Source organism: Vulpes vulpes, chromosome X (genome assembly GCF_048418805.1).
Source record: "Vulpes vulpes isolate BD-2025 chromosome X, VulVul3, whole genome shotgun sequence".
NCBI classification, from domain to species: Eukaryota; Metazoa; Chordata; class Mammalia; order Carnivora; family Canidae; genus Vulpes; species Vulpes vulpes.
Genome location: NC_132796.1, coordinates 81516351 through 81544145, shown reverse-complemented (window position 1 = coordinate 81544145; position 27795 = coordinate 81516351). Strand labels below are relative to the sequence as shown.

The 27795-nt window shown below is 36.7% G+C and overlaps 1 protein-coding gene across 1 annotated transcript in view; it reads right to left on the bottom strand.

The window, feature by feature from the left end:
• Window positions 1-21314, bottom strand: part of ALG13 (ALG13 UDP-N-acetylglucosaminyltransferase subunit) — a 65478-nt gene extending 44164 nt beyond the window's left edge. Inside the window, 8 exon segments of the mRNA XM_072743337.1 lie at window positions 18-101; window positions 659-862; window positions 864-916; window positions 919-982; window positions 985-1018; window positions 19304-19442; window positions 20365-20423; window positions 20764-21314. Coding sequence (XP_072599438.1) covers window positions 18-101; window positions 659-862; window positions 864-916; window positions 919-982; window positions 985-1018; window positions 19304-19374 — 510 coding nt within the window. The 5' untranslated portion in view covers window positions 19375-19442; window positions 20365-20423; window positions 20764-21314.
• Between the last annotated feature and the right edge of the window lie 6481 nt (window positions 21315-27795).

The following is a 27795-nucleotide window of genomic DNA, read 5'->3' as shown; positions in this document are numbered from 1 at the left end:
ACATATATTCTACTTACAGACTCAAAAGTTTGTTGATTTTCTCTCATATATGACACACAAGCCTTCCTGATTTCCAAATGATGGACCTGGCTGCAAAACAACTAAAAAGAAGAGAAAGACCAGCTCACTGTCAACAGTCATTTGAAATAGCTTTTAAATTAAAACAATGAACTGGACACTACGTCCCCCTTGTTCAAAACATATGTAGGAAATTGGGAAATTAAGTACTGACCTTTCTAAAATATGTTTTTGCCATCTTTAGTGGGATTGGGGAGAGATGGTTACCACCCCCACCCTTTTTCTACTCCTTATGGCACAACCTATAAATTTTTCCTTAGGCATAAAATTTAGAGAAAGATCCTTATAAAAGATCAGGATTTCAAAGTTTTCTGTAATTCTATTCTTAGCTCTCCTACATTCCAAACTGGCATTTAGAAAACAGAAAAGACAGCAGAGGCACAGCAATATATTTGGACTCATCAGCAAAGGCATACACCAAGCTAATAAGTGGCAGACAGGCCTGGAAGTCTTTACTAGGAAAGAGAAAAGGGAATTTTTTTTTTTTTTGGTGAGCTACAGGTCTTCTAGCTCCAGTATCATGCCATGTGTCAAACCCTGAAAACTCGGTATAGGGAAAATATACTTGTTTTCCTTTTACCTGCTCCGAAATAGCCCGAAAGAGGCAAGAGGCATCCTTGGCAGTCAGCTTTCGAAACAGCCCTAAGCTGCCTAAGTAGTCATCCATTGATGCCTCATTCAGAGACTTCTGGCTGCAGAACTTTTTCCATCCTTTATGCATTTTGCCAGGGGGAGGGGGAAGAAACACAAATGTGGCAAGAAGGAAAAGCAGGGTGCAGGTAGGAATAGGTAGCAGTGACAAGGGCTTGCTTATGCAGGTATCCGGAAAGCAGCCCAAGTCTAGGGATGAGAAGGCAGTTGAAGTCAGCACTGCAGAATCTTGGCACTTCTCAGGAGCAGGAGAAGCAAAGGGCTGGCTTGCCTGGGACAAGTCGGGACCCTGTGAAAAGAAGAGAAAAAGCCGATGCTCCTAGGAATAGAGAACTGGACTTGAGAAGACATGGGAGAAAGCACTTGGGGAGATACCTGTTGAGGAAGGATTGGATTAATGCAATCAGCCTAAGGTTGAGAGAAATATGCACAAGCAGCTGAGCTTTGGGACCAAAAGGAAGCCGAGTTTGCAGCTTAACTCAGGGCAACTGCTGCACGAGGCTGCAATAGGACTGCAACAAGGCTCAGGTGTATATGATGCAGCCTGGCCCACATTATATCGCGTTAAGATTTCTGCCCAAATTTCCAACTAGTCTCTGCCCAAGTTCCCTGCTCCCCTCATAATTTCATGGAGATGAGAGGAAAAAAAGATAGAACTCACTAGCTAGTAAGTTTAAGCAATCTCATTTGGTTCTACTGGATAATAACCCTCTGCTAAGATCACAGAAACTAAATCCATTTACTGTATTAGGAAACACTGATACAATTCTTGACTAATATTCCCAAATTACTGTATAGCATTAGCAAAAAGAAAACGTAGAAAGTGTTTTTTAGAAACTGGAAACAAAGTTTAAACTGAAGCAGCATGAAAGGAATGTCTTACCCACAAACTTTCTAACAGAATACATTTAAAATGCTGTGGGGCACAGCATTAGAGGTGTTGAACATAAGACTATTTCCATGTATTATTAGGGCAATTTTCTGGAAAAACTACTCTGGGTTCTAAGAAAACCAAAGTACATACGGCTTATTTGTAAGGTTCAAAAAATAGGACTGATCATTTACATTACTTGATTCCACTGTCAAGTGTCTCCTTTTTATTTAAATACCAAAATCAAGTCCCTTTCTTTTACTTAAGTGTTAAAAAATAAATTTAAAAAAATGTTGGCTTTGGAGAAATTGCAAAATTAAGCTGCTTTGAAAATTGTTTTTCTTCTATCTGTGGATCCAGTGGTATTCATGACTGCCCTGCCTATAGAAACGCATCAATAATCCTATAATTTAGGAATTAAATAAAAACATGGTTTAAATAAAGAATAAAATTTTGACTTCCTTTAGCGTATCAATTTGAAGTTACCTTTAATTTCTTTTTTAAAGAAACCAGAACACTAAGGAAATTACGCCTTTTGAAAAAGTCCTGAAACATGGTTTGGGAAGAGGGATCACCAACTTTTTCTAAGGCCACAAATTCATTGAGAAAAAATTAAATGTTATAATGAAAAAGATAACTAATTTTTGGCAGTTTTTACTTCTAGGAAAAAATGCTTCACATATATTCTTCACATTCTTCACATATATTGCTATTGAAACTAAAATTAAGGTACATAAAACTTTAATTAATACTAATCCACATACTTCATTATGATGAAGGGAAAACTGGGAGAGGAAAAAAAGAACTAGAAAACTAATAGAAGAAAGAGCAGGAAACAAAGAGAAATTAGAGACCATAAGACAAAAAGAGGAAAGAAACGAAAAGGAGACAAAGATAGCGAAAGTACACAGAGAAGGCACACAGAAAGACCCACACAAATATGGTTAATGGATTTTTGACAAAGATGCAAGAGCAGTTCAACAGACGGTATTTTCATCAAATGGTGCTACACAATGGCATTCATATAAAACAATGATCTTTAATCTATACCTCACATTTTATATAATTAAAATGGATCAAAGGCCTAAATGCAGACCAAAACTTCAAAACTTTTGGAAGAAAACATAGGAGAAAATCTTCAAGACCTTGAGTTAAGCAGAGTTCTTAGATATAATAAAAAGAAAATGAGTAATTAGACTTGATTAAAATTAAAAACTTTTGATCTGCAAATGACAGGAAAATGAAAATACAAGCCACAGATTGGAAGAAAATATTAATATATCCCATATCTGACTAAAAAGCTTTGCATCAAATATATAAAAAGAATTCACAAGTCAGTAACAACACAAATAAATGCCCAAATGACATGACTACATATGAAAATATAGAAATAGCTAATAAGCTTAAAAGATGTTCAAAGTCACTAGTCATTAGGAAAGTACAAATTAAAACCATTATGAAATATCAAAACACACCTATTGGCATGGCTATAATAAATACAGGCAAAAAAAGTGTCAGCAAGGATGTGGAGAAATTGAAACCTAAGTAAAAGAAGCTAGATGTAAAAGGGGTTTGATTCCAAAAGATACAGGATTCAATTTATATGAAAATACATCAAAAAGGCAAATCTATAGAGATAGAAAGCAGATTGGTGGCTGCCTGGGGTTGGGTGTGAATAAGCATTAATTGCAAACAAGCACAAAGGATCTTTTTTGGTGTGATAAAAAATGTTCTAAGACGGTATTATGATGTTTACACACTTCTGTATATTCACTAAAAATTATCATGCACTTAAAAGTGATGATTTCTAACAGCTTTTTAACTCACATACCATACAATTCACTCTAAGTGCACATTTCAATAATTTTTAGTACATTTACAGAGTTGTTACCCATCAGCAGTCTATTTGAAAGCATTCTCATTACATTCAAATAAAACCACATCCCATAACCACCAACCTAATCCCCCATGCCCACCAACTCTAGGTAACCAATCTACTTTCTGTGTCTCTGTATTTGCCTATTCCACACATTTCAGTAAACAGAATCATACAATTTATGTTCCTGTGTAGCTGGCTTCTTTCACTTAGCAGGAGGTTTTAAAGGTTCTCCCATGCACAGCTCTTTCTGCCCACTGGTCTTCTCCCCATGCTTCAATAAAACCTTTATCCATTGAAAACAAAATAAATTAAAAAAAATAAGTTCACCCATGTTGTAGCATTTATGAGTATTTCAATCCTATAAACTACATTTTATCAGGATGCCTTGATGGCTCAGTGGTTGGGCGTCTGCCTTCAGCTCAGGGTGTGATCTTGGGAGTCCTAGGATCGAGTCCCAAATTGGGCTCCCTGCATGGAGCCTGCTTCTCCCTCTGCCTCTCTCTCTGCCTCTCATGAATAAATAAATAAAATCTTCAAAAATATATTTTATCTATCCAGTCATCAATTAGTAGACATTTAGGTTGTTCCCACTTTTTGGCTTTTTATGACTAATGTTGTTATAACCATTCATGTGCAAGTTTTTGTTTGGACAGGTTTCTATTCTCCTGGATAACACCTAGGAATGGTGTTGCTGGATCTATGATTAATCATTTGAACAACTGTCAAGACTGTCTTCCACAGCAGCTGCACCATTTTAGATTCTCCTCAGTAGTAAATGAGGGTTCCCATTTTTCCACATTTTATCCATAATTACTGTCCATCTCTTGACTATAGCCATTCTAGTGGGTATCAAGTGGTACCTCATTGTTTTGTTTTGTATTTTCCTGATGGTTAACAATGCTGAAAACCTTTCATGGGTCTATTGACCATTTGTATGTCACTAATGAGATACCATTACATACATTTTAAAATGAATTTTTTTTCAACTGGTAGCAAGTGTTGACAAGGATGCAGAGCAACTGGAACTCTCATATGTTGCTGGTATGAATATAAAATAGTACAGCCACTCTAAAAAAAATTGTTTAGTACTTTCTATAAACACAAGAGTTGCCACATAACCCAGCAATTCCACTTCTCATTATCTACCCAAGAGAAATGAAAATTTCAGCTCACACAAAAACCCGTACATGAATGTTTATAGCAGTTTTATTCATAATCATGATTCGCCCCAAACTGGAAACAATCCAAACATCCTTCAATTGGTAAATGGTCAATCTGGTACATCCATACAATAGAATACTCTTCAGTAATAAAAAATGATGTATGAATATGCATGCATGAATGTACATGCATGAATCTCAAACCACATTCGGTAAAAGTAGATAGATTCAAAAGGCTACATGCTATATGACGGCATTTATGACATACAGGAAAAACCAAAACTACAAGAAAGGGCAAACAGGATCAGTTGCTGCCAGGAGTTAGGGCTGTAGGAAAAAGTGGACTAGAAAGGGATGTACGGGGGTGATATGAGTATTCTGTATCTTGACTGTGGTAGTGGTTACACAATTACACAATTGTCAAAATTTATACAACTATACAAGAAAAATGCCAATTTTATTGTATTTATTTTTTATTATTTGAGAGAGAGCATGTGCATGCACACAGTGGGGGGGGGGCAGAGGGAGGAGACTCCATGCTGAGGAGGGAGCCCAATGAAGGACTTGATTCCAGGTCCGTGGGATCATGACCAGAGTCAAAGGCAGACGCTCAACTGACTGAGCCACTCAGGTGCCCTGATTCTGCTGTATTTAAATTGAAAACTAAATAAAACAAAAAGTATCAGAAAGAATTTAGAGTTGAGGAGTTCACAGAATGGAGAAGATTGAACAGAAAAAAGAAGAAAATTAGAAGACTACTGGATGACTAACATCTAACCAACAGGCGCCCCCCCCCAAAAAATAAGTGGAAGGAAAGAAATGATGGTGATGATGATGACGAAAGGAAAATTCTAGCAGCGCAGGAATGAATAACCATATTTAGATGGAAAAACTCCATGAAGTAGCCAGAACAATAAAAGCAAAAAAGATCAGTAATGCACATACTACTTCTGAAGTCAGGGATAAAGATTCTAAAGCTTGCAGAGAGGAAAAATGGGTCATATACAAAAGATCACACATATGAACAATAAACTTCTCAACAGAATAACTAGAAGCTAGAAAAAAAATGAAGTTCAGTAATGTGAAGGAAAACTATTTCCAACTTTGAACTCTATACCAAGCTATCAATCAGATGGAAGTAGAAGTGTTTCCAAATAGGAAAGATTTTTTAAAAAGTATCATCTTTTCTCAAAAAGCTATGAAGAATATTTGAAACCAAAATAAGAAAGTTAAACCGCAAAGGAAGGGGGCACAGAGTCCTAAAAACAGAAGATTCAATGCAAGAGAGAGGCAAAAGAAATTTCTAGGATAAGGGTGAGGAGGAAATCCCTGGAAGACAGATATTCAGGACTAGAGAACGACCAGTTCACATAAAAGGGCACAGAACTCCAGCACAGACATTTCAAAAATAAATAATCAAAGCTGCAGATAACGTAATCTATTTAAACATACTAGGAAAGATGTGTATCTCTTTTGGGACCATTTGGGAATATTTTTATTATAGAAAATCAAGCAAATGAGGGCAGCCCGGGTGGCTCAGCAGTTTTGTGCTGCCTTCAGCCCAGGGCGTGGTGATCCTGGAGTCCCAAGATCTAGTCCCACGTCAGGCTCCCTGCATGGAACCTGCCTCTCTCGCGCTCTCTCTCTCTCTCTGTCTCTCATGAATAAATAAAATCTTTTTTAAAAATCGAGCAAATGAAAACAGAAAAAATAAGGTAAAGCAGTTTTATAGAAAAGGCTATGTAATCAATGAACACAGACTATATGACTCAGATGTGAATATTGTACTTAATCATGTTAACACTGAGAACAGAACTCACAAGAACTGATTAAAATAAATGTTTCTTTTTTATTTACCATCTACAGACTTCTTAATGTGGAATAGAACAGGAAGATAAAACCTCCTCCTCCATACTAGCATACATTTAAATTTTAAAAAATAGGAGTGCCTGGGTGGCTCAATTCAGTTAAGTGTCTGCCTTCAGTTCAGTTCATGATCTCTGGGCCCTGGAATCAGCTCCGAGCCTCGAATCAGGCTCCTTCAGCAGGGAGCCTGCTTCTGCTCCCCCTGCTTGTGTGCTGTCAAATAAATGGGTAGAATCTTTTAAAAAAATCAAAATGATGAAAACGAGTCTGAACATATTCGCTTACAAAACATAAAATGTAATATGGCTGACTAAAGAAAGCAGGATCAGAGATGGGGAAAAATGGGACCTAGAATTGCTGTTATACATCTAATAGAATTAAGCTAATATTTTATACTATTTACATGTATAATTTTAAATAAAAATTTTTAAACATACTCAATAAGCAAAGATATGATAGCATAATAAAATGGGAAAATAAATAGAATTTTATAGCTACAAGGGACCTATTTTACAGATGAAGTTTCAATTAATTATGAAATTTGTCCAGGTTTTCACATCCCATCAGTAACAGTACAAGGAATATATATTGTCTGACTTTTATACAATTATTATAAAGAGGAATCACTTATCAAAAAAAGAAAAGATGAATGAAGGTTCAGAGGTGGTTAGAACAGGTTACATTCCCCAGATTAGTACAATAGGACTTTTTAAAAAGACCTGCAGGACAATAGTAGACTTCATCCTGTATTTTAAAGCCATTTCATATTATTTAATACTGTCCTTCAAAGTACCTTATTGCACTTAAAATCCCCATTGGCTTACTATTCTTCTACATTAAACTACTCCAATCCTGGAAACCTCTAGAACAGTAGAAGGGCTCCATTAAAACAGATTACCTCATACAAGACGCGGATTCAGGTCTGGGTTGGGTCCCAAGAATTTCTAACAAGTTCTCAGGTGATGCTGATGCTGCTGGTCCAGGACCACTTTGGGAACTAGTGCTCTCCAACAATGTTGTTTTACAAACTATTAATCACCCCTGAAGAGTTTCAAGGCGAAAATTTCAGCAAATACTGCCCATTATAACCCAGTCCTTGAGTTCACAATGCCCATTAGCAGTATTAAAGGCTGTAAGGAATGCTGAAGTTCCCTGCTTAACTTTGACATGATCTTTTCCTTTTTTGACATGATCTTTTCCATAGGGGAATCTTTTACAAAAACTTTCCAAATCTTTCTGAAGATTTGGGAAAAGCCATCAAAGTTAGGCAGGGAACTTTAGCATTCAAATTAACAGGGTTCCTTTTTAAAGGTTTTATTTATTCATTTCAAAGAAAGAAAGCGAGCAAGCAAGCATGAGCAAGGGGGAAGTCAGATGGAGAGAAGCAGACTTCTTGCTGAGCAGGGAGTCCCATGCGGGTCTCAATCCCAGGACTCCTGGAACCATTACTTGAGCTGAAGACACTTGACTGAGCCACCCAAGTGACCCAGCAATACTTTTTAATGTATAATAGCTACTGCTTTTAAATTGTTTCAAAATTTGAAAAATGTTGCTGTACAAAATTTTTTGTCATCTATACCTACGGTTGCTGGAATAATTACATAAGGTACTGAATGTTAAGCGCTTAGCACAAAAGTGCTTAATTTATTATTTACTACTGTTAGCTGCTACCTGACAAAACAATTCACTAAGAAATTCTTTGGTCAAAAACAAACAAAAGGGAAGAACCAGAACAATTTCACCTAAATTCTACTGGAAATCAAGTCAAAGGTCAAATATAGCTCCCCAAAGCAGCTTTCCCCAACCCTAAAAGTTTCTTTCACTTCCAAAAGTAATGGAAAGAAAAGTAACTGCCTTAAAAACTTTTAGGCACTGTACTCTGGTACAGATTAAAAGAACATATTTAAGAAAATCAAATTAAAATAATGAACATTATTTGACTTGTTATGAAACTGATGTGCTTTAATTTTATAATTACTACTTTTTATATTGTAATTTAACCTGCAAATGTGACTTGTTTTAATTTGTAGAATTCTTATTTCTTCACTAATCAAATAGGGAAATTCTCTATAGTACAACACAATACTAGTTCTAAGATAACACTCCTTCAAGTTTCAACTAATTAAATGAGGTACTTGCCTGAAAAAAAATTTTAAAGCATACACTATCTGTGATACACAAGGTTTAATTATAAATGTATATAGGACATGAGGCTTCTGAGTTACTATTTTGAGAGGCAACATGGTAACTAACATGAAGAGTATTATGAATTTGGTTATGCCATTTTGAGTCAGTTTCCTCATTTATAAAGTGAAGATGTGCGGCATGTCTAAGCTCTCTTTCTGGTCTAAGGAACTGATTCAATGGTGGATAACAAATCTGTTGATTTGTTTGACCTCCCTTTAGATGGTCAAATTTGTGATCAACATTAACCATAAAAATAGCTTGTAGAGGGATTAACCTATTATACTAGCAAATTGTGGGGTTGACTGGCTCATACAAAAATGAGTTAATCTTACCTTGCAAATGAAATAAACAGACCTAGATTTTTAAAGGTATCAAAATTTATAATCATGTGTGGTGATGAATACTAACTTATTGTGGTAATCATTTTGCAATATAAACATGCACCCAATCATTACATCATATACCTTAAACCTTAAACAATGTTGTCAATTTTATCTTTAACTGGAAAAAATTAAAATGACAATCACATGTATGTAACAACTTATGAGCAACTGCTGCAAGGCAATCAGTACCAAAAAAAAACTTTAGCACTAAAAATCATATTTCACTTATTTTTAGTAGCAAAATAGAACATGGAGACAACTGGGGTATTAAATAACTCTACTGGCCCTTTTAAGGTTTTTCATTACTAAAAAAAAATAAAATAGTAAACATTTTGAAAACATTTTTAACAGCACCCTGGTACTAGAACCTGTTGCTACTTTTCGTAGTAGATATTTAAACAAGATGAACAAAGCAGGATTCATAATGGAACACAATCTTTCCAAAACAAAATTTGGCCAAAGGACCCTATTCAACCTCTCTCAAGCTTTAGCAGAGAGACAAAAAAGAATTGATTTCCCAGAGCAGTGAGCCTGAGGATATGCAAAATAAAAGAAATATTACCAAGAGCCATTTGCTTTTATTTCCTTCTCTTCCCCACTTCCATCAGAAGCACTCTAATATAGATTAGGGGAAAAAAGTAAAGTAATATTTTGTTTAAAAATGCATCATAATGGCACAGAAATATCAGGGGTTGTTTTTTTATTCAAGATACTTACAGCGTCTAGTCTAACAACATACAGGGGATTGAAGGAAAGGAGAATAATGACCAGAACACTCTTGTTTTGAGGAGCTCCCTTAAATCTCTAAATAATCCTTAATTCTCTAACTATAACCCTAACTAGAGACTATGAATTTAAATATGAAATTCAATGTAAACTGCTTTCTGTATCATTTAGGAGTATATACTGTAAATTCCACGTAAATATCTCTAAGTCTACTCTTACTTCTTAAAAACTCTGAACTGGGAAAATGTATTATTTCAATGACATTTTTTATTTTCAAACATGCCACATAATTGGTTTTATGTCTTAGAAATCACCTATGAAGAAACTCAGTTTTACTAATTCACAAATGGGAAAACTGAGATCCAGAAAATTACTTAGGCAGAGGATTTAAGAATGTTTTTCATTCCTAAAATTTGGGGAATGTACTATCCACCCACTGCACACTGGTAGTGGAGAAAGAACCAATGTTCTATACAAAAGGAGAAATGAATAGTAAAAAAGATGCAGTATATGGCCTCACAGACATCATTCCAACAGTGATTATCAGTTCAGCAAATACATTAGAAGCACACCTGATAGTAAATAAGGTACAAATCTGTATTGCTTTTCCAAATAGCCTATTCTAGTATACTCTAAAATAATTACTACAAACGAAAAAATTTCCATTTAGTTCCTTCTATCAGTTAGAAAACAGTGCTACACATTATGGATTACAGTTAATAGAATATTTAATTTCAAATTGTGCTTGCTATGTGTTAAACTTGGTAAGCTTATAATTTGTTTTGTGGTAAAACTGGCAATTACTAAACTTAATCAGCAGGCTTCATTATGAAGGAGTCTAATAGTTACCACCAGAGTACTAATGGACGAGGAATGAAAATACTTAAGTTGGCCTCATTCTGGAGATTCTTAACCTGTAGCCTCAAGGTACCTGGGAAAACTTCCTGAAATTCACTGCAAAACGTGTTAGTTGAGAGAAACAATAGTTCTAAATATTCTGAAGGGTTCCAAGTCCCAGAGGCTTATACTCATTCCTGAGCCTTAGAGAGCAGGACTATAACCATCAAAATAAAAGGACAGTCAATTAAAATAATTCTGGCCAGGATGTGGCAAAAATTCATGAACATAATAAAGTGAAATACCAAAACAGATGGCATTTAATAGTGTAAAAGACCCTAAAAATATTTTGAGAATCAATATCAGGGCCAAGAAGCATATATTCATTCCTGTTTGAAGCAAGCTAGGTTTGTTTACCTTCTGTCTAGCCCCTCACAAAAATTAGAATTTCTATTCAATATAAAGATTGCACTCATGAAGGAATTAACCATCTAACAAGGAATGAAATGTTTGGTGGTTGTCTTAAACCTTTCTCCATGTAATCTTTTACTTGAAAACACTATAGCTACTGCTTTAATAAACCTCTTGATTTTTAACATCATGTTTTACCAAAAATCCACAATAAGTACCATTATTTGACAGACCCTTCAATACTATTTGGATATACACAGGATCAGTACTGCTATGTTTTAATGCCAGTCCTGTCAATGTTTGATCTTACAAACTTCACCATACAATGTGATGGTCACATCTTTCTTCTGAATAAGAGACATACTAGATAGACTATAATGAAATAATTGTGTGCAAGATTATTGTGTTTCCTAAAGTCAATACCTAATCCTAATCAAGACAATGAGGAAGTGCATTTATTGTTTATGGAAAGCCTACTGTGCTGCAGGCAGAGGATTCAAGAATGAGTAAGACAGTTCCTCCTCAACTAGCAAGAGTTCCTCCAGAGCAGGAATCATGTCTTGAGTGCTTATACAAGTAGATTCTTATTATGCATTTACATTAATTAAAAGACTAAATGAGCAAATAAATGGGCTCGAGACATTTAGAAAGTAAAGCTAAAAAAACCTGGTGATCAATCAGATATAAAGGGTTAGAGATATAAGCCTGGAAGACTAAACATAATACTACCAATATCTCAGAAGGATAGGAGAAATAGGATTTAGACTGGAGCGCATTAAGTTTACCATGCTTAAGAGAATTAACAGACAAAAATGACCAGTAAGTAACTGGAAATACCCTTCAGGAGCTCAAATCAGAGGTGACGGATATAGAATAGGAGCATCAATAGCAGCTCTGGGAGTGTTGAAAAGTATCAAGAAAAATACATATAAAGAAAACGAGCAAAAATAGAACCTAAAATGGTATTCAGAAAAAACAAAAGAGCCAGTAAGTAACTTGCAACCAGGCAAACCACCCAGGAGAGTTTCTCTGCATTGATTTTGAGCAGCATTCAGTATGCTTTTAACAAGAACTAAAACTGAAATAACTAATATATTTCTAACAATAACTAAAACTGAAATAACTAATAGATCTATGATTATCATACAACCAAAATTTCTTGGAATAGTCCTCTAACTTCAAATATTCTGTCCTGTCACCATAAATGATGGAAATACAATGGAAATAAGCATTCTAACAATTACAATTCCCAGTCCATCAGACACTTACATAGCATAAAACTTCCTTTTTGCATTATGTTCTGAGCTTAGGTTCCTCATCTGCAAAATGGGCAATTAGTAGCTATTTCATATGGTTATTGTAAAGATTTAATAACTTTGTACCTATAATCTTAAGATTTTTTGAGAGCAACAGTGAGCACACGTTGGGGGGGAGGGGCAGAAGGAGAGAGTAAGAGAAGCAGAATCCCTACTAAACAGGGAACCAGGTGTGGGGCTCAATCCTAGGACCCTGAGATCATGACCTGAGCCAAAGGTAGACACTTAACCAACTGAGCCACCCAGGAGCCCCTGAGCAACTTTAAATAGTAGCTGATACATACTAAGCACACAACAGGTGTTAACTATTATTATTTTCCATTTCCCACTCCTTCACAAAAATATAGTATTGGCTGTACAGCAGAAAAACAGGTTACCACACTATTATCTGGACCACCGATTCCAAATCTTTCCCCAAAATCAGTTTCAAATAGTCTGTCCATACATCTCATTACGTAGGTTATATACAGATTTTTGGTCATGTCTGAAAATTTTACATTTTGAACAAATCAGTGATTAAATGCTTATACCATAAAAAAGGGCCAAGAAAAATGTCTACATTACTTCTAGTCATTACTAACTTTTTAGTCTCAGAAAAAACTTCCTCAAACTATCAAAGTGGTGGTACACATTTTTATATTGCCCTTTTTAGCAACATGATTTACCTTTAAAAGCATACACAGCAGTACTCTAAGGTGTCTAAAATCAGAGACTTGACAGAATTTTCAGATGACAACTAGTTGACCCTTGAACAACACGGATTTGAACTGTACAAGTCTACCTATATAGACTTTTTTCAATACAGTACAGTATTATACATGTATTTTTCTTTATTTTCTTCACATTCCCTTCTTATTAAGGATACAATATATAATACACATAATAGACAAAATATGTGCTAATGGACAGTTTATCAATAAGACTTCTAGTTAACAGCAGGTTATCAGTCAAATCTTCTGGGAGTCAAAATTTATATGTGGATTTTCAACTGTGCTGGGGTTTTGCACCACTAATCCTCCACACTGTTCAAGAGTCAACTATACCTTTAAATGTTCAGCTGCACTAGCTTAGCTACCACCAAATCCTTCCAGCTTTCTTTCCTCCCAAATCATAAGCAGTCATCAAAACTCCCTATTTCCCAGGGTCATCTTATACCCTCACATCACTTTTCATCTACTCCAACATCAACTTTCTACTATTCATACCTGTCCATCTCTAAACTTAGCCATTGATATAAATTGCTTCCTTATCCCTGGAAATCTAAACACCTCTAACAGAACACTGTTAATTAAACTACATTCCACTTACCCACTGACTTCAAGAACCTGAAACCCTGCCAGCCATGCAATGAAACCACACAAATTTCACTTAGAGTAAATATTCCAAATAGAATCTTGGTTAACCATTCATTTTCCATAAGGACCAATAACAGGTAAATTTGACAATTAATTTACCTTAGCCTCCTTCCTCAACTATAAAGTGGTTTGTAATAGCTAGGTTTAATATTCTCTTCTAACTCCAAAAATCTACAATTCCTTGTCTCAAAGTCTTCCTTTATTCAACTAGTATCAATCCTACCCATGGCATTTTGTTAAGATTCTAAAACCGCAAGAATCACAGGTTTCTAAGTCCAAGGTAAGTTTATCATACACCAAAGAAAAATCCAATTAAGTGTGAAATTCCTACTAAAATAAATTTCTAATAAATGAACAAAACTCTCCCTGTAAGGGAGTAAAGTAACTAAATACCAGGCAAACGATTATGCAGAATCAAAAAACTTAAAATATATATTATGGTATGATAAAAAGAGTTACAAGACCAGGAGTCAAGAAACTGCTTCCAGTGGCAGCTCTATCTAGACAAGTTGTAAACTTCTGATGGGACTGGACTAGATGATCTCAAAAATTCCTGCCAAATCAAAATATCCCTGGATTTTTAAGCTGAACAACTGATAAACTATTTCACAAAGGTATATAGTCAAAGGATAGCACTACACACAATTTAACACCACTGGCTTAACCCCCTGCTAAATGAAATAATGGAATCATGATTATATATTCTTGTGGGAAAGAAAACAGGATTTGGGGTCCATACTGTTTTACAGTTGTCATGTTTGAGTAGACCCTTTGTTTCTGATTCTCTATGGTTAGTCCTTCATGACAAAAAATAACTAAAAACCAAGTGATCAAAATACATTTTAAACCGTAATTTTTATCAATTAGAGAACCACATTTAAAAGAGCCCAGAAAAGTCAAATTATCTCCAAGTATTTGAAAAGGGCCTTTCCTATATAACATTAATATAAGATTAATGTATAATAATGATTATGGTGCTGTTAATTCTCAAACTACGTAGATGCAGATTACTCACTTTTTAGATTATTCTCAGCAAATTTTAATCCATGTTGGCTTCCTCCTGCTACCCAGAGTATTTCTCAGTCACCACCTTCTACTATTAGTAAGAATTTATTTTAATATTAACCTAAGTAAAACACAATCAGGAAACCAAATCTACAGAGACACTACATAAAGCACTGGTAAAATGCTTAGAATAGCCAACATCTTGGAATATTATGAAAAGTAGGTCTTTATAGTATATACTATTTTATGAACTGTATACAAAATTTCTACCAGAAAGCTATGAACACCTACAGATAATCTAATTTTATAGATCTCAAGACTACTTAATCAGAATTTCATGACGTATCAATCTTAAGTTACATGAACCCAAAAGTCATGTATTTAGGCTATTCTATACATCTGATCACATAATTGCTTATAAAACTAATGTTTTAAGTACATAAATTATAAATTCCTCTATGATGTTATAATAAATGTTTCAAAACTACTGAGAAAGGGCCTAACAGCAAGTTCTATTGGCCTAAGTCCTTTTTGACTTACTCTTTTCAAACCAATAAAGCTTCCATATTGAACAAGATTAGTTTGTCCTTTTCTCTTTGTATTTTAGAGAAAAGAGAATGAATCTACTCCACTGAAGTAGTTTCTCCAAGTACCACCAATCAACTAACTTGATCTTTAATCTTATTAATCTTTTTAAGGTAATGTTTTAACTTTTTATTTCACAGAACACAACTCATCATTTTAGCTTGTTTTTAAAAAATTGGCTCCTTAAATTGTACAGCTAAAGATACTGACTCTCAAATGCCTTTACCAATTTGTTACTGCTTCATTTTTTTTTTTACTCTAAGCAACACAAAACTAATAACTTCATTTGAGGTTCTTGTCAAAGTTTTCAGATTTATTTTTGACATGATTTCTAAATCAATTTGGGATTCTAGGATAAAACCTATGAATGCTCACTATATATTTTAACTAAAATATAAAGATTAAGCAAAAAATCTACTAAGTAGCAATAAGGATTTGGACCCAGATGCTAACATTCACACCATGAATTCTTCTATACATTCTATAGATGTGTAAATTTATTAATTTATATTATTCTGCAAATATATACTATGTATTTATAATTTGATTTAACCACATTCCATAGGTTGAATTTGGGAGGGGTGTTTTTAAAGTGTTCAGAGATTAGTGTTTATTTTTGTAATCCAACAACTTTATCCAAAAATGCAGAAAATTTTTCTGGCTGGCCAGGAGGAAAACATTTCAGTGTTGATAAGTCCATTGACTGTAACAGCCCCGGAAGCGTGCTAAAACAAAAGAAGAAAAATATTAGGTAACAAGGGAGAAAATTCTGTAAAATTCATTTGCCGCCCACTTGATGACTGAATCTAACTTCCAAGAATACTGTGATGCTTCTGAAACTGTACATGTGAATTTTAGTATACTTTTATTATATATATAGTTGACCCTTGAACAACATGGAGTTAAAGGAACTGATCACCTGAACAATTGAAAATACATGTACAACTTTCAGGAGCACCAGGGTGACTCCATCAGTTAAGCATCTGACTTCCACTCAGGTCATGATCTAGGGTCCTGGGATCAAGCCCCATCTCCTTGGGCTCTAAGTTCAGCAGGGATTCTGCTTTTCCCTCTCCCTCTGCCCCTCCCCCACTTGCTCTCTCTCAAATAAATAAAAATCTTTAAAAAAAAGAAAATTCATGTATACCTTCTGACTCCCCCACACCTGAACTACAAATACCCTACTGTTGATGGGAAGCCTTACCAATAACAGAGTCTATTAACACATTTTGTACATGACGTTACACACTATAATCTTAACAATAAACTAGAGAAAAAATGTTACTATGAAAATCAGAAGAGAAAACACATTTATAGTACTGTATTGAAAAAAATCTGTGTAGAAGTGAACCCATGTCATTCAAATCTGTGTTGTTCGAGGGTCAACCACACATACAAAAATGAAAGCAATATGAAGAGGTCTATGTAGTACCTGTCCATACCAATTCAACAGATACTGTATATTTTGTCAACTGAAATATTAAAGAAATGTTATTTCATTAAAGATGTAGTCATGGGACTTTTGAACATTTTTCAGGACTGGGCAGACATAAACCAAGGCAAAATTAATTTATGAAAACAGAATAAATGAAAACAAAAGTAACAGCTGCCAGACAAGAACAATAAGCTGGGGAGACTACTGGACCATGCATGAAGACTGTGAAATAACTTTCTTTTGTCAGTAATTGTACTACCATAAATCCACATATAATTAAGTAATGTACAATCACCATGCATGTTGGAAGTAAGATTCCAAACCATGACATAAGTATTACTTCAGAAATGTAAGTAAAGCAGCCACTTAAATTAGAACAGACATACAGGGGCAGCCTAGGTGGCTCAGTGGTTTAGCACCACCTTCAGTCCAGGGTGTAGTCCTGGAGACCCAGGATCGAGTCCCATGTCCGGCTCCCTGCATGGAGCCTGCTTCTCCCTCTGCTTGTGTCTCTGCCTCTCTCTCTCTCTGTCTCTCATGAATAACTAAATAAAATCTTAAAAAAAAAACCAGACATACAATCATCCAGCCTAGACTCAGGGGAATAAATAATATACCTAAAATGAAAATATAACCAATTATTTTTACCATATTCATGTCTTAAAATATAAGACTTCTCAAACTGTAAAAAATAAATTGGGAGACTTGCACAGCTTCCTTTTCAGCTTGAATAAGGAATCAGGATGTTTTGGGTATCAATGGTTTCTCCTTTTAAATGTACTAACATAAGGGGATCTCTGGGTGGCTCAAATGTTTAGCGCCTGCCTTGGGCCCAGGGCATGATCCAGGGTGTGATACTGGAGTCGGGCTCCCTGCATGGAGCCTGCTCCTCCTTCTGCCTCTGCCTCTCTGTGTCTCTCATGAATAAACAAAATCTTTTTTAAAAAATTAAAAATAAAAATAAATGTACTAACATAAAATCAAAGCTGATTAACATCTAGAATAAAAATACTCCTTAGAAATGTCTGGAAAAATTGACTTGCATAAACCAGTTAGTTTATTCTTTAAAAAAATATTAGCCCCTAACAATCTCTGCTACCCAAGGACACCTATGCCTACTATCAGAAGCCTACATAATTATTATATAGCTTCTTCCAACACAGAATACTTACAATAACGGCTTCTATGTTACACAGCCACCCTGATATTCCCTCTCCCCCAACATATAGGGATTAAGACGTCAATTGTTCCTGAAATAATCAATGAATTTGTCTCCTCTATAAAAACAGAAATTGTCTGTTTTGTTCACCAATATACGCCCAAGTACCTAGAATAATGCCTAGCACATAGTAGGTGCTCAATAAATATTAAACAAATAAACAAGTATTTACTGAGTGTCTAAGAGATGCAGTGAAGTTAAAAGAAAAGCCTTTAGGTTCTAGCCAGTTTCTCCTAAAACTTATTTTTCACTTTAAAATTAATTTCAATTATAACATAAAAGATACGTATTTTATAATACTTCTATGAGGCCTTTACTTTTTAAAACATCAAACTATGATAACTTTTAAAGTCAAATAATTGGGAATTACTGACCTGACCCTTTGGCAAGCTTCTAGTGTCTCAAGAATTAACAGAAAACCAACCAGCAATTTTCTTCATCCTTCTACTGTGTTGATCAGTTCTTGTTGAATTTTAATATACTTCTAAAAAATAATACTCCTTATCATAGTAATTCCTCGGGCTTAACATACTTTAATGGCTTCTCACTAAACACAATACAATCAGAACTCTTACGTGAGCTATCTCCACCCAATCTCATCTTCTATCTTCTGCCTTGCTTACCATACTCCTGCCACACTTAATCTTCCCTCTGGTTCCTCAACTCCAAGCTCATTCCTAACTTAGGGCTTTTGCAATGGCTGCTGTTCCTTCTTCCTCTAGAGCTTCAATCACATGACTACCTCTTGTTCAGGTCTCAACTCAAATGTCATATACTCATTCATGCCTTCCGTGATCAATCTAATTAATCTTTACTCCCAGCTATCTTATCACCCTTATTTTCTTCATAACACATTTCACCAAAAAAAAAAAAAAAAAAAAACCACATTTCACAACGTGAAATTATCTTGATCACTTAAACTGTTTACTATCTCCCACTAATAGAACATTAGTACCATGAGAGCAGGGGCTTTCCCAATGGATTTACGGAAGGTAAAACTTTAATTATAAAAAAAAATAAGCAAATGCCTTCTTTGTATAATGAAAAGCCAACGAACTCAAAAATCATATCCTCGGAGCCTTCAGTGCCCAGATGAAACTTACATACATGCCTACATACATTCAGATAATCACATGAAATGAAATAGGCACAGATACAGAAAGAAATATAACAGAAAACACACAGTGGAAGACAAACAACAGTTTCACAGGTGAGGAAAATCAAAGCGTTCGATAAGCAGAAGGTAAGAGGTTTAAAAAGACCGACAGGTCAGGTAGGTCGATAAGAATAGCTAGTGAGGATTTAAGGCAAGAGGTCAAATTATCAGTCTGTAGTATACCTGCAGGTACAGTAGAAGAGATGCCCGTCTTTATGTAGCTGCTTTGCCAATTCCAGCTGATGATTGTTCATCAACTTTTCGTTTACAACTACTACAAGTGGCTTTCTTTTTTCCAGAGTCTCCAAACAGCTTCCTGCACCTACAAAATAAATCAAAATTGTTTACAGTTAAAAAAAAATTAATGTGCTCCACCAAGCTTTAAGACAGAACTGAAGATGAAAAACTTAGCTGGCAGTGACAGGCACTGAGAGGGTCACTTGACGGGATGAGCACTGGGTGTTATGCTATATGTTGGCAAATCGAACTCCAATGAAAAAAATATACAAAAAATAAATAAAAATCAATTAATTAACTAATTAAAAAAAAGAAAAACTTAGCTGGCAGAACTACAAACCAGGCCTCTTAATTATACATTCAAAATAACAAAAGTCAAATGATCACTTGCTCTGTATTAAATGCTACAAAATTTGACTTGAAAAATATTCTTGGGATGCCTGGATGGTTCAGGGGTTACACGTCTGTCTGCCTTCCGCCCAGGGCGTGATCCTGGAGTCCTGGTATGGAGTCCCCCACATCGGGCTCCCCGCAAGGAACCTGCTTCTCTCTCTGCCTGTGTCTCTGCTTCTCTGTCTTTCACACTCACATGTAAAATGTAAGAAAAAAATTGTTCAAAGCCTATTTCTTCATGTCCAACCCAATTAGCTGGCTGAACATTTCAGCAGATCTAAGCCCAAATGCTAATTTCAAATTAGACAACTCTTTACGCATGACACTGGACAAATTATTTTGCTCCTGCGTTTAGAGTTTCTTACTGTACAGTTAGTCCATGTTCTTAATTTCTTATCCTTTTATCCCCAAAAGTTTTAAAACTTTTATCTTACCCAAAATAGTAACCTCTAATAAATGTTCTCAATAGGTATATTCAAATAAGTATCATACTCAAAAGGGCTACAGTGAGTTACTCTGATTTTACTTTACCTCAAAAAAAATTTTTTAAAAAATCCCTAAATTTCTGTTCTTAACTATCAAAACCTAAACCGTGGGATTCTAAGGCACTTTACCTGCGTGACTAATAACAAGATCTGCTTTCTGAAGATCTTCTTCCAATGAATCCTTGTACCTGTAAACATCCAGAGCAAATGACTCAGTACTCAATGGTTCAGGTACCACCTTTCCTCTACCTATCTGGAGGACAAGTCGGTTGTAGCCCAGACTGCTGAGGATCTGGAAAAAAGAAAAAAAAAAAAAGCGGGACTTTTAAACAGGCTTCCGTAAAAAGGACAACCGCCACCCCTAAAGTCGGTGTTCAGACCCGCGCGCGGGCCACAAAATCTTCTACCTGTGGCTGATTTTACTTTTCCAGAACCAAGCTGTGCACCCACCCACACACACACACCGTACCCGGCCCCGACAGGGTACCTCACAAACCCTAACGTTAAGATCTATGTGACTGTGCTCACCAAGCCGTCGAAAGGACAGGCCACGCCACAAGCAGACGACCAGGTAGAGACCCTGAGAAAGGTTCGAAAACTGGAAAGGAGACGAAGAAACGGCCCCGATCCGCCTCAGGGCTGAAGCTGTGCAAACCCCCGTTTGGAGGTGCCGCCAAGCCGCCAAACCGCCAAACCGCCAAACCGCCGCCCGAGGACGCCAGCCGCGAGGACGCCTGGTGAGACCGCGAGGCGCGGGCTCGCCCGAGTGCAGCGGGGGCAGGGCGGAGACGGCTCGCCGAGAGGAACCGGCCGGATCGAGTCGAGCCGGGCCGAGCCTGACGGAGCTCGTCGAGGCGGCCGGCGCTGACTACACGACCCCGAGCGAGCCTGAGGTACGTCGAGAGGCTGGCCCGGACCCCAGGAGCCCCACTTGGAGAGGCGGAGCAGTGGGAAGGAGGGGCGAAGCCGGAGGAAAGAGAGGCGGAGGCGGAGAGTCGGAAGGGAAAAGCCAGGGAAAGGAGGAGCCAGAGAAAGGACGGGGAGGAGGGGCCGGGAGGGCGGCAGGAAGAGCAGGCGGAGGCCGCCGAGGCGACTGAGAGCAGGAGGAGGGCCTAGCCGGGCGCGGGGAGGAGCCAGTAAAGGGGCGGCGGCACCTGAGGTAGAGCTGTTGGGGGTTCTTCCGAAGCGCGGCGTTCAGGAAAGGTTACCGAGGCTAGTGGTAAGACTAGCGGCGGCGGCGAGCGGCGAGCAGAGCCACCGTGCACGCGACTGCGCACCTCCCCCACTCACTTGCAGAGTGTCGTGAGCCGAGACACACGCAACGAGGTCGTCAAAGCTGGTGGTCCCTACTGTAACAAATACGCACTTCATCGCGCGGGTTCCCAGCCCGAATCGCAAGGGCCGGATGTGACGTAGAGGACGCCACGTGTGCTGCAGAGGCCGCGCTCAGCGGGGGAAGCGGAAGTCGGCCATGGCCGCCAGGGGGCGATGGGGACCCGGGAGTGTGGCGTGGGGGGAGGGGCGGGCGGGGGACCGAAGGGTACAAATCGCTTACGTGCCTGAAACTTGTGTGAACTTACTGAGCCCTCACAATGGAGAAGTGGGGAGTTGAAAAGTGGTAGTTAAAAAACAATGATGAAACATCACACCTAAGTGCTGTGGTTGTGTCATTGCTTGGGTGCCACAAAACTTTTGAATGCTACAGGACTTTGGGAATCTTTATTTGCTACCCTTTTTTGCCAGTTTCCCTTTGAGCTATGTTTTCACCTCAAGTCTCGAGAGCATGTGAAAAAAAAAAGTGCCTTTTCAAAATCACTCATTAGCATAGGCTCTTCAGACTACTTTCCTACAGGGTCTCTTGGAAGCTGCAGAATCAGTTACCTTCATTTAGCAAGCATTGTGTGTAAAATAGAGGCACTAGGGGCCTGGAGCATGCATCTGTAATTCCTTACTCATCCATTGAGCCCTTTAAAATGTAAAGTTAGGAGATCCCTGGGTGGCTCAGCGGTTTAGCCCCTGCCTTTGGCCCGGGGCATGACCTTGGAGACTTGGGATCAAGTCCCACATCAGGCTCCCAGCATGGAGCCTGCTTCTCCCTCTGCCTGTGTCTTTGCCTCTCTCTGTGTGTGTCTTTCATGAATGAATAAATAAAATCTTTTAAAAATAAATAAATAAATAAAACGTAAAGTTATGATAAATTTAAATTATGATAAAATGTAAAGTTACACATTAACATGAATAAATACCACAGATAACGTTACACTGAAGTAGTCAAGTACCCGGGAGGTGATTTCTCACGACTCCCTTCTTTCTCCTACCACCATTACTAGGATGATTGCCTGCTTAATATCATTCTAATGTTTTCTGTATTTCCTACTTAAAATCTGTCTTTAATTCATATTTGTCTTTTACCCTGCCTGGTTATGTACAGAAGGGAAGCTGCGAGAAGAAATTAAAGAGGAAAAGGATTAGAGGTGAATTAGGCCTAGAACTTAAGTGGGGAAGAAAACCTCTTAGGCATATTTCTCCTGGACTGTTCCTTTAAATCTCATAGCCTGGTTAATTGTCTTTTTTGGGGGAGTGATGTGCAGCTTCGCTTTTCTTGATAACAATATTCATGAATCAATGATAGAATGAAACAAACTACAGACTCATAACAGCAAATGTACAAAGATCATGGTTAAAAAATAAGCATAACAAGTTTTCTGCCTAATAAGAGGAATAAACTGAATATTTATTGAAATATGAAAACATTCCAAAATATTCTGTAAATCAGAAAAACCTTTATCTCTTCTTATGTCTGTGACCTTTTTTTTTCTATATGTAGAAGATACTTAATTAAAGGAGCAGTGTTCTGATTAGCAGAAAGAAAAGTGCACGTATAAATGGAATATTCTTAAATTCCCAGAAAAACAGAAAATTGAACTTCTAATATTTTTAATATGCTGGACTTTAATAAAGCATCTTCTTGCAGAAACTGATCCAGAAATGTTTTAAGGACCCAAGATTACATAATTAATGTAAAATTTTGGCAAGTAAGTCTTTTCTCTGTTTTGTCAGTGTTAAGTACAATACGAGAATGCATTTTATTTTACTTAAGTGTGTTTTTCCTAAACTTACACAGGCTTACTGAGAAAAGAAGTTAACATTACCTGTGAAAATGTTTATGATTATGAAAAATGTAAATTTATTTTCAACTACATTAAATAAATATTCTGACAAATTTTATTTCAACTACAAATATACTTTGTAGTATGCTAACTTGAAGATAGTTTCCAAGATCTTTAAACAACTTAGAATCTGGACCCATTAAGTTGGGTCAATCAATGGATAATCGTTGCATCACTAGAAACTTAATAAATAAAACAGATTATTGAAACATTGATTTAAGCTAAGCATAATTCCAATATGAATTTTATATGATTTTGCATCTTATTTTGAGATGCTATAGAGAAGCCATGTCTTGGAATTGTATAATGTCTTATTTTTGCCACTTTAGGAAGTTATAAAAAGGATTTGTGTGGCTGTGGGAAGTTTTGTCATGTGTATTCTTAAGCCTTGCTAGTCTGTAAAAATGTTTGCATATGCCAGATACTTCTATTTTCCACCAATAGAAGTTAGTCACTTTGGTCCAAAGTTATAATTAATATGGTAGTTGAGGCTCTTCAAAGAGTAACAGTGACAATTACAATACTGTGTCTGTTTTCTTTTTTCAAGGACAAAGGATAATTTTTGCCTAAAGCTGCTTTTTAGTTTTCAGACCTTTTATACTATCAAAAATTACCAAAAACCTCAAAGAGCTTTTGTTTATATGGATTATAATGTGCATTAACTATTATTTACCATATTTGAGATAAAAATGAGAAAAAAATTGTTTTGAAGATTTTATTTATTTATTCATGAGAGACACAGGCAGAGGGAGAAGGAGGCTCCATGCAGGGAGCCCAATGATGTGGGACTCAATTCCTGGACGCCAGGATCACAACCCGAGCCAAAGGTAGATGCCACCCAGGCGTCCCAAAATGAGAAAATTTTAAATATTTGTTGATTCATTTGAAAGTCGCAATGATGAGCACATTGTATGTTAATGTAAATGACCTATTTTTTATGAAAATAGCTTTTTTGCCAAACAAAAATTTTCATAAAAAGAATAGCATTGTTTACTATCTGGGCTAACAGATAGAAAGAAAGCCAGATCTTTGTTATCAACTTTTGCTTTTAATCCATTGCATTTCACACATCACATAGCCTCTGGAAAACTCCACTGTACACTCATGAGAGGAAGAGAGTCAAAAAGACAGATAACATCTTAGTATTGTTATGAAAATCATTTTGACCTCACAGATCCTCTAAAAGAATGTGAAAGAGTATTAAAAAATGACAGAATTTAGAAAGTGGATTTTATTTGCTGTGGCTTATAAAACCTAAGTCTGAAATGAAGCTATGAAATGTATTCAAATGTTTACAGCACCCCCTCAGTTTAGATGGTCTTACTTTCTTTAGTAATTAAATCTTCTACCTACAATACAAAAGGTTATTCTTTACATGCAGAATGCCTAGATAGCAGGTATTCTGTGTCTCACAAGAATAATTTTCTATGATTTCAGTTGCCTTTATTATCTACTTGATTATTTAAGGGGGAAAAACCCCACAGAACATAGGCTCTTCACTTAATGTGTTACCTTCTGTGTTTCTTTTCAAATGCTTTATTTGTATAGGAACCCCACCACCACCCTACCCCATCCACACCCTTATTAGCTGTTTCTCTTTTGGGGATTTCAGTTACCCTAGTCAACCTGCAGTCTGGAAATGGAAGATCCTCCTTCTGACTTCTGTCTTATCATCAGAAGATCAATAGTAGCCTAACCGTAGCTGTATCACAGTGCCTATGATCAGTCACCTCACCACATGTTATCACAGTTATTTTATCATCTCACATCATCACAAGCATGGGTACAGTATAAGATATTTTGAAAGAGAGAGACCTCATTTGCATAACTTTTCTTACAGTATATTGTTATAATTGTATTTTATTATTAATGATTATTAATCTAATTTATAAATTAAACTTTATCATAGGTTTGTGTGTATAGGTATGAAAAACATGGTATGTGGTACTATCTGCAGTTTCAGGCATCCACCTGGGGGTCTTGGAGTGCATTCCTTGTGGATAAGGGGGAGACTACTGTGCTTTGATTAAATAGGTAGGTAAGTATAGTTTCTTAATGATCCAGTCAAAAAAAAAAAGATCCAGTCAAGTGCACAGATGTCCTCTGACAATTCTTCATTTTGCCTTTCCAAAATCAGTTCCTGATTATCAAACAAATAAAATTTTCAGGATATTTTTTTATACCTAAAACTAAAACTTTTGGGGCACGTGAGTGGCTCAGTCAGTTAAGCATCTGCCTTGGGCTCAGGTCATGATCCTGGGGTCTGGGGATCAAGCCTCTTGTGGGGCTCCCCACTCAGTGGGGAGTCTGCTTTTCCCTCTACCTCTGCCCCTCCCTCAGCTCCTGCTCCTGTGTGTTCTCTGTCTCTCCTCCTTCTCTCTCTCAAATTAAATTTTAAAAATTAAATAAAACACAGCTGTCCCTAAAGTAAGATTTTCTGTTAAAATATTATTAATATAAACATTTTAGATTTTGTATGCTTTATGGGAGGTCCCTGGTGATTTGTTAGTGCCCTTTCTGTCTTTAATACTGTTTTTTTTTTAAGATTTTATTTATTTATTCATGAGAGACACAGGCAGAGGGAGAAGCAGGCTCCATGCAGGGAGACTGATGTGGGACTCCATCCCAGGACCCTGGGATCAGGCCCTGAGTCAAAAGCAGACATTCAACCACTAAGCCTCCCTGGCATACCTATCTCATAAGAGTTTTGTTTTTTGTTTTTTGTTTTTTTTGTTTTTATTTTAATTTTTTTTTAATTTTATTATTTTTTTTACTCATAAGAGTTTTGATGAGGGCTAACCCTGAAGGTAAAACAGTATTATAAGGATGCCTGGGTGGCTCAGTGGTTGAGTGTCTGCCTTTGACTCGGCCTGATCCTGGGGTCCTGGGATCGAGTCCCACATTGGGCTTCCCTCTGCCTGTGTCTCTGCCTCTGTCTTATGAAATATATACTGTACTCTGATAGAGTTTTGCATCTATTGAAGATTGGCAATATATAGAGTTGACAATATTAATAAATTAACCATAGCCATTAAATCTCTTAATGTTCTTGTTTTATTCTAAAGCATACCTGAAGGTTCTGCTATAAACTACAGGCCAGAATTTGCATCTTCAACAAAGAACAATCTCAGAGCCACATGGAAAGGGACCATTCGAGGTACCTCACATGATTGACACTCCAAAGAACAGACTTTGAGATTCAGGCTTCTGAGCTGACATCACTTAGGTAACTTTCAGACCATACCAGTGGACTATGGTAAGATTTCCAGGGCTCATTTTAATCCAGTGAAAGGCACAGATAGCATAGCATCAGATAACCAGGATGCATGTGCTAAACAATGCCTCACCTTCCATAAGATGCCTAATAATCTTTTTTCTTTTTTTTTCTCTTTCAAAATATTTCACAGTTATTCATCACGTGAAACCCAGGTATCCTGACATGCATTTTAGAAACAAAACAAAACAAAACAAAACAAAAAACCTCATACGTCCCTTCCCAGATAAAATAAACATGAAGCTATTGCTAAGAATCTAAAGGAAATATGGAAAATAAAGTAACGTTAGTTATCCCTATGATAAGTGTGGTTTCTTAATTATTTTATGTAACTGAGGAGGGAGCTATTTAATTTTTTTAAAGGTTTTACTTATTTATTCATGAGAGACACACAGAGAGTCAGAGACACAGGCAGAGGGAGAAGCAGGCTCCATGCAGGGAGCCCAATGTGGGACTTGATCCTGGGACTCCAGGATCATGCCCTGGGCTGAAGGCAGGCGCTAAACCACTAAGCCACCCAGGGATCCCAGCTATTTAATTTTTTAAGAGACTGTAATGAATGCATGCCATATTAACTTATTCATATTCTTTTTATATGTTTTGTTTCTGCTCTTGCTATTTTCTCTGCCTCTCCATCATTATGGATAACTAATCCTTCAAGATTCAGCAGAGGTCAATCGGAGAAGGACAAACATTAGATGGTCTCACTCATATGGAGAATATAAAAAATGGTGAAAGGGATTAAATGGGAAAGGAGAGAAAATGAGTGGGAAATATCAGAAAGGGTGACAGAACATGAGAGACACCTAACTCTGGGAAACGACAAGGGGTAGTGGAAAGGGAGGTGGGTGGAGGGTTAGGGTGACTGGGTGATGGGCACTGAGGGGGGCACTTGGGGGGATGAACACTGGGTGTTATGCTATATGTTGGCAAATTGAACTCCAATAAAAAAAAATTTGAAAAAAAAGATTCAGCAGAGGATGATTTCCTCCAGGAAGCCTTTCTCTGGCCCTTGTAAGTTACATTCACTATGTAAAATACTACTCTTTGTCTACCTCAGCCATAATTCTTTTTTTTATTTTTTTTTTATTTTTTTTTAATTCTTTTTTTTTAATG